At 45.5% G+C, this 12,672-nt stretch overlaps 1 protein-coding gene across 3 annotated transcripts in view; it reads left to right on the forward strand.

Moving 5' to 3' along the window:
* Positions 1-12,672, forward strand: part of pde10a (phosphodiesterase 10A) — a 160,486-nt gene that overhangs the window by 83,940 nt on the left and 63,874 nt on the right. For all 3 annotated transcript variants that reach the window (XR_010450238.1, XR_010450237.1, XM_064924428.1), the window contains exon 4: positions 7,505-7,625. Coding sequence is in view for 1 of the 3 variants with exons in the window: in XM_064924428.1 (XP_064780500.1) it covers positions 7,505-7,625 (121 nt within the window). In the remaining 2 variants the exon portion in view is untranslated. The remainder of the gene's footprint in view (positions 1-7,504; positions 7,626-12,672) is intronic.

Genomic DNA, 12,672 nt, shown 5'->3' on the forward strand with positions numbered 1-12,672 from the left:
CTACCAGGTGGGTGGTATAGAGGAGATGGACCCACTGGTTGTCCTCTAGGTTACAGAGAGCTGGTAGTCCCATCCACCAACCTACCAGGTGGGTGGTATAGAGGAGACGGACCCACTGGTTGTCCTCTAGGTTACAGAGAGCTGGTAGTCCCATCCACCACACTACCAGGTGGGTGGTATAGAGGAGACGGACCCACTGGTTTCCCTCTAGGTTACAGAGAGCTGGTAGTCCCATCCACCAACCTACCAGGTGGGTGGTATAGAGGAGACGGACCCACTGGTTTCCCTCTAGGTTACAGAGAGCTGGTAGTCCCATCCACCAACCTACCAGGTGGGTGGTATAGAGGAGACGGACCCACTGGTTGTCCTCTAGGTTACAGAGAGCTGGTAGTCCCATCCACCAACCTACCATGTGGGTGGTATAGAGGAGACGGACCCACTGGTTGCCCTCTAGGTTACAGAGAGCAGGTAGTCCCATCCACCACACTACCATGTGGGTGGTATAGAGGAGATGGACCCACTGGTTTCCCTCTAGGTTACAGAGAGCTGGTAGTCCCATCCACCAACCTACCAGGTGGGTGGTATAGAGGAGATGGACCCACTGGTTTCCCTCTAGGTTACAGAGAGCTGGTAGTCCCATCCACCAACCTACCAGGTGGGTGGTATAGAGGAGACGGACCCACTGGTTTCCCTCTAGGTTACAGAGAGCTGGTAGTCCCATCCACCAACCTACCAGGTGGGTGGTATAGAGGAGATGGACCCACTGGTTGCCCTCTAGGTTACAGAGAGCTGGTAGTCCCATCCACCAACCTACCAGGTGGGTGGTATAGAGGAGATGGACCCACTGGTTGCCCTCTAGGTTACAGAGAGCTGGTAGTCCCATCCACCACACTACCAGGTGGGTGGTATAGAGGAGAAGGACCCAGATGTTATTGCGGGTGTAGTGAAATTGGAAAAAGAACAACAATACGAAGAGTTAGCTTCTATAATCTTTTTGTCTCTGTAAAGAAGAACAAACAGCAAAAACATATACATGATCAAATACAGATCTTAGAATCAACTATTGAAGACTGCCAGAACCCACTGGATTCTCCAATTACATTAAATGAATTACAGGACTAATAAAAACCATCCAACCCAAAAAGGCCTGTGGTGTTGATGGTATCCTCAATTAAATTATAAAATATACAGACAACAAATTCCAATTGACTATACTAAAACTCTTTAACATCATCCTTAGCTCTGGCATCTTCCCCAATATTTGGAACCAAGGACTGATCACCCCAATCCACAAAAGTGGAGACAAATTTGACCCCAATAACTACCGTGGAATATGCGTCAACAGTAACCTTGGGAAAATCCTCTGCATTATCACTAACAGCAGACTCGTACATTTCCTCAATGAAGACAATGTACTGAGCAAATGTCAAATTGGCTTTTTACCAATTTACCGTACAACAGACCATGTATTCACCCTGCACACACTAATTGACAACCAAACAAACCAAAACAAAGGCAAAGTCTTCTCATGCTTTGTTGATTTCAAAAAAGCCTTCGACATCAATTTGGCATGAGGGTCTGCTATACAAACTGATGGAAAGTGGTGTTGGGGGTGAAGCCCCACCCTCTTCAACATATACAGTGCCTTGCGAAAGTATTCGGCCCCCTTGAACTTTGCGACCTTTTGCCACATTTCAGGCTTCAAACATAAAGATATAAAACTGTATTTTTTTGTGAAGAATCAACAACAAGTGGGACACAATCATGAAGTGGAACAACATTTATTGGATATTTCAAACTTTTTTAACAAATCAAAAACTGAAAAATTGGGCGTGCAAAATTATTCAGCCCCTTTACTTTCAGTGCAGCAAACTCTCTCCAGAAGTTCAGTGAGGATCTCTGAATGATCCAATGTTGACCTAAATGACTAATGATGATAAATACAATCCACCTGTGTATAATCAAGTCTCCGTATAAATGCACCTGCACTGTGATAGTCTCAGAGGTCCGTTAAAAGCGCAGAGAGCATCATGAAGAACAAGGAACACACCAGGCAGGTCCGAGATACTGTTGTGAAGAAGTTTAAAGCCGGATTTGGATACAAAAAGATTTCCCAAGCTTTAAACATCCCAAGGAGCACTGTGCAAGCGATAATATTGAAATGGAAGGAGTATCAGACCACTGCAAATCTACCAAGACCTGGCCGTCCCTCTAAACTTTCAGCTCATACAAGGAGAAGACTGATCAGAGATGAAGCCAAGAGGCCCATGATCACTCTGGATGAAATGCAGAGATCTACAGCTGAGGTTGGAGACTCTGTCCATAGGACAACAATCAGTCGTATATTGCACAAATCTGGCCTTTATGGAAGAGTGGCAAGAAGAAAGCCATTTCTTAAAGATATCCATAAAAAGTGTTGTTTAAAGTTTGCCACAAGCCACCTGGGAGACACACTAAGCATGTGGAAGAAGGTGCTCTGGTCAGATGAAACCAAAATTGAACTTTTTGGCAACAATGCAAAACGTTATGTTTGGCGTAAAAGCAACACAGCTCATCAACCACAACACACCATTCCCACTGTCAAACATGGTGGTGGCAGCATCATGGTTTGGGCCTGCTTTTCTTCAGCAGGGACGGGGAAGATGGTTAAAATTGATGGGAAGATGGATGGAGCCAAATACAGGACCATTCTGGAAGAAAACCTGATGGAGTCTGCAAAAGACCTGAGACTGGGACGGAGATTTGTCTTCCAACAAGACAATGATCCAAAACATAAAGCAAAATCTACAATGGAATGGTTCAAAAATAAACATATCCAGGTGTTAGAATGGCCAAGTCAAAGTCCAGACCTGAATCCAATCGAGAATCTGTGGAAAGAACTGAAAACTGCTGTTCACAAATGCTCTCCATCCAACCTCACTGAGCTCGAGCTGTTTTGCAAGGAGGAATGGGAAAAAATTTCAGTCTCTCGATGTGCAAAACTGATAGAGACATACCCCAAGCGACTTACAGCTGTAATCGCAGCAAAAGGTGGCGCTACAAAATATTAAAGGGGCTGAATAATTTTGCACACCCAATTTTTCAGTTTTTGATTTGTTAAAAAAGTTTGAAATATCCAATAAATGTCGTTCCACTTCGTGATTGTGTCCCACTTGTTGTTGATTCTCCACAAAAAAATACAGTTTTATATCTTTATGTTTGAAGCCTGAAATGTGGCAAAAGGTCGCAAAGTTCAAGGGGGCCGAATACTTTCGCAAGGCACTGTATATCAACGAATTGGCGCGGGCACTAGAATGCTATTTGGCCCTAATCAGAGAGTACACAGCGGCAGAATACCTGACCACTGTGACTGACCCAAACTTAAGGAAAGCTTTGACTATGTACAGACTCAGCGAGCATAGCCTTGCTTTTGAGAAAGGCTGCCGTAGGCAGACATGGCTCTCAAGAGAAGACAGGCTATGTGCTCACTGCCCACAAAATGAGGTGGAAACTGAGCTGTACTCCCTAACCTCCTGCCAAATGTATGACCATATTAGAGAGACATATTTCCCTCAGATTACACAGATCCACAAAGAATTCGAAAACAAATCCAATTTTGATAAACTCCCATATCTACTGGGTGAAATTCCACAGTGTGCATCACAGCAGCAAGATTTGTGACCTGTTGCCACGAGAAAAGGGCAACCAGTGAAGAACACACACCATTGTAAATACAACCCATATTCATGCTAATTTATTTTCTTATTTATTATCTTGTGTCCTTTATCCATTTGTACATTGTTAAAACACTGTATATATATAATATGACATTTGTAATGTCTTTATTGTTTGAAAATTCTGTATGTGTAATGTTTACTGTTCATTTTTATTGTTTATTTCACTTTTGTATATTATCTACCTCACTTGCTTTGGCAATGTTAACACATGTTTCCCATGCCCATAAAGCCCCTTGAATTGAATTGAAATTAATTGAATTGAGAGAGATCAGAACATGATGATTCTTCATATTTCACCCAGTAGATATGAGAGTTAATCAAAATCAGGTTTGTTTTTTAATTCTGTGTGGATCTGTGTAATCTGAGGGAATCTGTCTCTCTCTCTCTCCATCGTCCTGTTCTGACCTCTCTCACTGTCTCTCTCTCTCTCCATTATCCTGTTCTGACCTCTCTCTCTCTCTCTCTCGCTCTCCATCGTCCTGTTCTGATCTCTCTCTCTCCATTATCCTGTTCTGACCTCTCTCTCTCTCTGTCTCTCTCTCCATCGTCCTGTTCTGACCTCTCTCACTGTCTCTCTCTCTCTCCATTATCCTGTTCTGACCTCTCTCTCTCTCTGTCTCTCTCTCCATCGTCCTGTTCTGACCTCTCTCTCTCTCTCTCTCTCCGTCATCCTGTTCTGACCTCTCTCACTGTCTCTCTCTCTCTCCATTATCCTGTTCTGACCTCTCTCTCTCACTGTCTCTCTCTCCATTATCCTGTTCTGACCTCTCTCTCTCTCTCCATCGTCCTGTTCTGATCTCTCTCTCTCCATCGTCCTGTTCTGACCTCTCTCACTGTCTCTCTCTCTCCATCGTCCTGTTCTGATCTCTCTCTCTGTCTCTCTCTCCATCGTCCTGTTCTGACCTCGCTCTCTCTGTCTCTCTCCGTCGTCCTGTTCTGACCTCTCTCTCTCTGTCTCTCTCCGTTGTCCTGTTCTGACCTCTCTCACTGTCTCTCTCTCCATTATCCTGTTCTGACCTCTCTCTCTCTCTCTCCATCGTCCTGTTCTGACCTCTCTCTCTCTCTCCATCGTCCTGTTCTGACCTCTCACTGTCTCTCTCTCTCTCCATTATCCTGTTCTGACCTCTCTCTCTCTCTGTCTCTCTCTCCATCGTCCTGTTCTGACCTCGCTCTCTCTGTCTCTCTCCGTCGTCCTGTTCTGACCTCTCTCACTGTCTCTCTCTCTCTCCATTATCCTGTTCTGACCTCTCTCTCTCTCTCTCTCTCTCCATCGTCCTGTTCTGATCTCTCTCCATCATCCTGTTCTGACCTCTCTCTCGCTCTCTCTGTCTCTCTCCGTCGTCCTGTTCTGACCTCTCTCACTGTCTCTCTCTCTCTCCATTATCCTGTTCTGACCTCTCTCTCTCTCTGTCTCTCTCTCCATCGTCCTGTTCTGACCTCTCTCTCTCTGTCTCTCTCCGTCGTCCTGTTCTGACCTCTCTCACTGTCTCTCTCTCTCTCCATTATCCTGTTCTGACCTCTCTCTCTCTCTGTCTCTCTCTCCATCGTCCTGTTCTGACCTCTCTCTCTCTCTCTCTCTCCGTCATCCTGTTCTGACCTCTCTCACTGTCTCTCTCTCTCTCCATTATCCTGTTCTGACCTCTCTCTCTCACTGTCTCTCTCTCCATTATCCTGTTCTGACCTCTCTCTCTCTCTCCATCGTCCTGTTCTGATCTCTCTCTCTCTGTCTCTCTCTCCATCGTCCTGTTCTGACCTCGCTCTCTCTGTCTCTCTCCGTCGTCCTGTTCTGACCTCTCTCACTGTCTCTCTCTCTCTCCATTATCCTGTTCTGACCTCTCTCTCTCTCTCTGTCTCTCTCTCCATCATCCTGTTCTGACATCTGTCACTCTCTCCATCGTCCTGTTCTGACCTCTCTCTCTCTGTCACTCTCTCCATTATCCTGTTCTGACCTCTCTCTCTCCGTCTCTCTCTCCATCGTCCTGTTCTGATCTGGCTCTCTCTCTCTCCATCGTCCTGTTCTGTCCTCTCTCCCTCTGTCTCTGCAGGCACAGCAATAGTCTCTCTGGTCGTGTGAAGTAGAGATGGGTCTGTTATGTAACAAATGTATAGAACTGTAGAGAGAGAGAGAGACAGAGAGAGAGAGATCAGAACAGGATGAGAGAGAGAGAGAGAGAGAGAGAGGTCAGAACAGGATGAGAGCGAGAGAGAGGTCAGAGCAGGATGAGAGAGAGAGAGAGAGAGAGAGGGTCAGAACAGGATGAGAGCGAGAGAGAGAGGTCAGAGCAGGATGAGAGCGAGAGAGAGAGGTCAGAGCAGGATGAGAGAGAGAGGTCAGAACAGAATGATGGAGAGAGAGACATGTACATTAACCATCGTTACAACATTGTATATAGACATAATATGACATTTGTATTGTCTTTATTCTTTTAAAAATTATTGATGTGTAATGTTTACTGTTCATTTTATTGTTTTTTAAAACTTTTGTATATTACCTACTTCACTTGCATTGGCAATGTTGACATATGTTTCCCATGCCAATAAAGCCCCTTGAATTGAAATAGAGACAGAGACAGAGAGAGAGAAAGAGAGAGAGACAGAGAGAGAGAGAGACAGAGAGAGAGAGACAGAGAGAGAGAGAGAGACAGAGAGAGAGAGAGAGACAGAGAGAGACAGAGAGAGACAGAGAGACAGACAGAGAGACAGAGAGAGAGACAGAGAGAGAGACAGAGAGAGAGACAGAGAGAGAGAGAGACAGAGAGAGAGAGACAGAGAGAGAGACAGAGAGAGAGAGAGACAGAGAGAGAGAGAGAGAGAGAGAGACAGAGAGAGAGAGAGAGAGAGAGAGACAGAGAGACTTCTAATCAGGTCTGTGAGGACTACTACTACTACTGATGTCCTTCCCCTCTGGAGGTTTCCCCGGCTGCAGGCTACTGTGGAGGGATGGTTGAATGTGGATTCATTATTTAATGAAGCAATGAATAAATTCATTTGATTCTACAAAAGTGCTATCTGGAACCTAAAAGTGTTCTTCTGCTGTCCCCATAGGAGAACCATTTGAAGAACCCTTTTTCGTTCAGGTAGAACACCTTTTGGGTTCCATGTAGGACCCTTTCCACAGAGGATTCTACATGGAGCGCGAAAAAGTTCTACATGGAACCAAAATGGGTTGTCCTATCGAGACGGCTGAACAATCATTTTGGAACCCCTTTTTTCTAAGTGTATGGAAAACAGCATCAGTTGTTACTGATTGGACTTTTCTGGCTAAATTAATGAATGAAGTCTGTCGTTGTGAATGACAGGAGAAAAGCTTAATTCATTGTATTCAACGAGGAGAAAAGCCCGATTCATTATATTGAATATTTGGATGCGATGGACACAGTTATATCACAGTCAACATGTGCAGTAGGCAGTTGCACGGTGTGTGTGTGTGTGTGTGTGTGTGTGTGTGTGTGTGTGTGTGTATGTATATATATATATATATATATATATATATATATATATATATATATATATATATATATATATATGCAGTGTGTGTGTGTGTTGGGTGTGTATATATATATGCAGTGTGTGTGTGTATATGCAGTGTGTGTGTATGCTGTGTGTGTGTGTGTGTGTGTGTGTGTGTGTGTGTGTGTGTGTGTGTGTGTGTGTGTGTGTGTGTGTGTGTTTGCAGTGTGTGTGTCTGTGTGTGTGTAGGTGTGTTGGGTGTGTGTGTGTGTGTGTGTGTGTGTGTATGCAGTGTGTGTGTGTGTAACCGTAACGTGTGTCTCTCTGGTGTCCAGCAGTACCAGGACAGTAACATGCAGAACGTGGTACATGACCTCACCAGTTACCTGGAACAGCGGCTGGACCCCGGAGGAGACAACAAGCTTCTATTCTATGACTTGTGCACCATCATCAAAACAGGTGGGTCACACACACACATAGCAAACACACACATAGCACACACATGGCACACACACACACACACATAGCACACACACACACACATAGCACACACACACACAGACAGACAGGCAGACAGACAGACACACACATAGCACACACACACAATCCTAACCCAAAGCACACACACATAGCACACACACACACTCCTAACACAAAGCACACACACACAGACAGACAGACAGACAGACAGACACACACACACACACTCCTAACACAAAGCACACACACACACACACACACACTCCTAACACAAAGCACACACACACACACACTCCTAACACAAAGCACACACACACACACTCCTAACACAAAGCACACACACACACACACACTCCTAACACAAAGCACACACACACACACACACTCCTAACACAAAGCACACACACATAGCACACACACACAGACATAGCACACACACACACACACATAGCACACACACACACACACATAGACAGACAGACACACTTACTTCCGGCGCCGACAGAGATGGCCGCCTCGCTTCGCGTTCCATTTTTATTTATTTTTTTACGTGTTATTTCTTACATTAGGACCCCAGGTCATCTTAGGTTTCATTACATACAGTCGAGAAGAACTACTGAATATAAGAGCAGCGTCAACTCACCATCAGTACGACCAAGAATATGACTTTCGCGAAGCGGATCCTGTGTTCTGCCTTTCAACCAGGACAACGGAATGGATCCCAGCCGGCGACCCAAAAAACGACTCCGTAAAAGAGGGAAACGAGGCGGTCTTCTGGTCAGACTCCGGAGACGGGCACATCGCGCGCCACTCCCTAGCATACTACTCGCCAATGTCCAGTCTCTTGACAACAAGGTTGACGAAATCCGAGCAAGGGTAGCATTCCAGAGGGACATCAGAGACTGTAACGTTCTTTGCTTCACGGAAACATGGCTCACTGGAGAGACGCTATCGGAGTCGGTGCAGCCAGCTGGTTTCTCCACGCATCGCGCCGACAGAAACAAACATCTTTCTGGTAAGAAGAGGGGCGGGGACGTATGCCTTATGGCTAACGAGACGTGATGTGGTCACAACAACATACAGGAACTCAAGTCCTTCTGTTCACCTGATTTAGAATTCCTCACAATCAAATGTTGACCGCATTATCTACCAAGAGAATTCTCTTCGATTATAATCACAGCCGTATATATTCCCCCCCAAGCAGACACATCGATGGCTCTGAACGAACTTTATTTGACTCTTTGCAAACTGGAATCCACACATCCTGAGGCTGCATTCATTGTAGCTGAGGGATTTTAACAAGGCGAATCTGAAAACAAGACTCCCTAAATTGTATCAGCATATCGATTGCGCAACCAGGGCTGGTAAAACCTTGGATTATTGCTATTCTAACTTCCGCGATGCATATAAGGCCCTGCCCCGCCCTCCTTTCGGAAAAGTTGACCATGACTCCATTTTGTTGCTCCCTGCCTACAGACAGAAGCTAAAACAAGAAGCTCCCACGCTGAGGTCTGTTCAACGCTGGTCCGACCAATCTGATTCCACGCTCCAAGATTGCTTCCATCACGTGGACTGGGATATGTTTCGTATTGCGTCAAACAACAACATTGACGAATACGCTGATTCGGTGAGCGAGTTCATTAGAACATGCGTTGAAGATGTCATTCCCATAGCAACGATTAAAACATTCCCAAACCATAAACCGTGGATTGATGGCAGCATTCGCGTGAAACTGAAAGTGCGAACCACTGCTTTTAATCAGGGCAAGGTGACCGGAAACATGACCGAATACAAACAGTGTAGCTATTCCCTGCGCAAGGCAATCAAACAAGCTAAGCGTCAGTATAGAGACAAAGTAGAATCGCAATTCAACGGCTCAGACACAAGAGGTATGTGGCAGGGTCTACAGTCAATCACGGATTACAAAAAGAAAACCAGCCCAATCACGGACCAGGATGCCTTGCTCCCAGGCAGACTAAATAACTTGTTTTGCCCGCTTTGAGGACAATACAGTGCCACTGACACGGCCCGCAACCAAAACCTGCGGACTCTCCTTCACTGCAGCCGAGGTGAGTAAAACATTTAAACGTGTTAACCCTCGCAAGGCTGCAGGCCCGGATGGCATCCCCAGCCGCGTCCTCAGAGCATGCGCAGACCAGCTGGCTGGTGTGTTTACGGACATATTCAATCAATCCCTATACCAGTCTGCTGTTCCCACATGCTTCAAGAGGGCTACCATTGTTCCTGTTCCCAAGGAAGCTAAGGTAACTGAGCTAAACGACTACCCCCCCTTAGCACTCACTTCCATCATCATGAGGTGCTTTGAGAGACAAGTCACGGACCATATCACCTCTACCCTACCTGACACCCTAGACCGACTCCAATTTGCTTACCGCCCAAATAGGTCCACAGACGATGCAATCTCAACCACACTGCACACTGCCCTAACCCATCTGGACAAGAGGAATACCTATGTGAGAATGCTGTTCATCGACTACAGCTCATTATTTAACACCATAGTACCCTCCAAACTCGTCATCAAGCTCGAGACCCTGGGTCTCGGCCCCGCCCTGTGCAACTGGGTACTGGACTTCCTGACGGGCCGCCCCCAGGTGGTGAGGGTAGGCAACAACATCTCCACCCCGCTGATCCTCAACACTGGGGCCCCACAAGGGTGTGTTCTGAGCCCTCTCCTGTACTCCCTGTTCACCTACGACTGCGTGGCCACGCACGCCTCCAACTCAATCATCAAGTTTGCGGACGACACAACAGTGGTTGGCTTAATTACCAACAACGACGAGACGGCCTACAGGGAGGAGGTGAGGGCCCTCGGAGTGTGGTGTCAGGAAAATATCCTCACACTCAATGTCAACAAAACTAAGGAGATGATTGTGGACTTCAGGAAACAGCAGAAGGAGCAGCCCCCTATCCACATCGATGGAACAGTAGTGGAGAGGGTAGTACGTTTTAAGTTCCTCGGCGTACACATCACAGACAAACTGAATTGGTCCACCCACACAGACAGCATCGTGAAGAAGACGCAGCAGCGCCTCTTCAACCTCAGGAAGCTGAAGAAATTCAGCTTGTCACCAAAAGCACTCACACACCTCTACAGATGCACAATCGAGAGCATCCTGTTGGGCTGTATCACCGCCTGGTACGGCAACTGCTCCGCCCACAACCGTAAGGCTCTCCAGAGTGTAGTGAGGTCTGCACAACGCATCACCGGGGGCAAACTACCTGCCCTCTAGGACACCTACACCACCCGATATCACAGGAAGGCCATAAAGATCATCAAGGACAACAACCACCCGAGCCACTGCCTGTTCACCCCGCTATCATCCAGAAGGTGAGGTCAGTACAGGTGCATCAAAGCTGGGACCGAGAGACTGAAAAACAGCTTCTATCTCAAGGCCATCAGACTGTTAAACAGCCACCACTAACATTGAGTGTCTGCTGCCTACACACTGACTCAACTCCAGCCACTTTAATAATGGGAATTGATGGGAGTTTATGTAAAATATATCACTTGTCACTTTAAACAATGCTACCTAATATAATGTTTACATACCCTACATTATTCATCTCATATGTATATACTGTACTCTATATCATCTACTGCATCTTTATGTAATACATGTATCACTAGCCACTTTAACTAAGCCACTTTGTTTACATACTCATCTCATATGTATATACTGTACTCGATACCATCTACTGTATCTTGCCTATGCTGCTCTGTACCATCACTCATTCATATATCTTTATGTAGATATTCTTTATCCCTTTACACTTGTATGTATAAGACAGTAGTTTTGCATTTCGCTACACTCGCATTAACATCTGCTAACCATGTGTATGTGACAAGTAAAATTTGATTTAATTTGACACACACATAGCACACACAGACAGACAGACAGACACACACACACACACACACACACACACACATAACACATAGCACACACACACAGACAGACAGACACACACACACATAGCACACACACACAGACAGACAGACACACACAGACACACACACATAACACATAGCACACACACACATGTAGCACGCACACAGACAGAAACACACACACACACACACAGATAGACAGACACACAAACACACACACACATAGCACACACACACAGACAGACAGACACACACACACACACATAACACATAGCACACACACACATGTAGCACGCACACAGACAGACACACACACACAGACGGACACACCCACACACACATAGCGCACACACACAGACAGACACACACCAGGCTATATGATACAGAACTGGGACCAGGCTATATAATACAGATATTAAACAGGTCTGGGACCAGGCTATATGATACAGAACTGGGACCAGGCTATATAATACAAAACTGGGACCAAGCTATATGATACAAAACTGGGACCAGGCTATATGATAGAGATATTAAACAGGTCTGTGACCAGGCTATATGATAGAGATCTGGGACCAGGCTATATAATACAAAACTGGGACCAGGCTATATAATACAAAACTGGGACCAGGCTATATAATACAAAACTGGGACCAGGCTATATAATACAAAACTGAGACCAGGCTATATGATACAAAACTGGGACCAGGCTATATGATACAAAACTGGAACCAGGCTATATGATATAAATATTAAACAGGTCTGGGGTCAGGCTATATGATACAGATCTGGGACCAGGCTATATGACACAAAACTGGGACCAGGCTATATGATACAAAACTGGGACCAGGCTATATAATACAAAACTGGGACCAGGCTATATAATACAAAACTGGGACCAGGCTATATAATACAAAACTGAGACCAGGCTATATGATACAAAACTGGGACCAGGCTATATGATACAAAACTGGGACCAGGCTATATGATACAAAACTTGAACCAGGCTATATGATACAAAACTGGGACCAGGCTATATAATACAAAACTGGAACCAGGCTATATGATACAAAACTGAGACCAGGCTATATGATACAAAACTGGAACCAGGCTATATGA

The sequence above is a fragment of the Oncorhynchus masou genome, chromosome 18 (assembly GCF_036934945.1).
Source record: "Oncorhynchus masou masou isolate Uvic2021 chromosome 18, UVic_Omas_1.1, whole genome shotgun sequence".
Taxonomy (NCBI): Eukaryota; Metazoa; Chordata; class Actinopteri; order Salmoniformes; family Salmonidae; genus Oncorhynchus; species Oncorhynchus masou.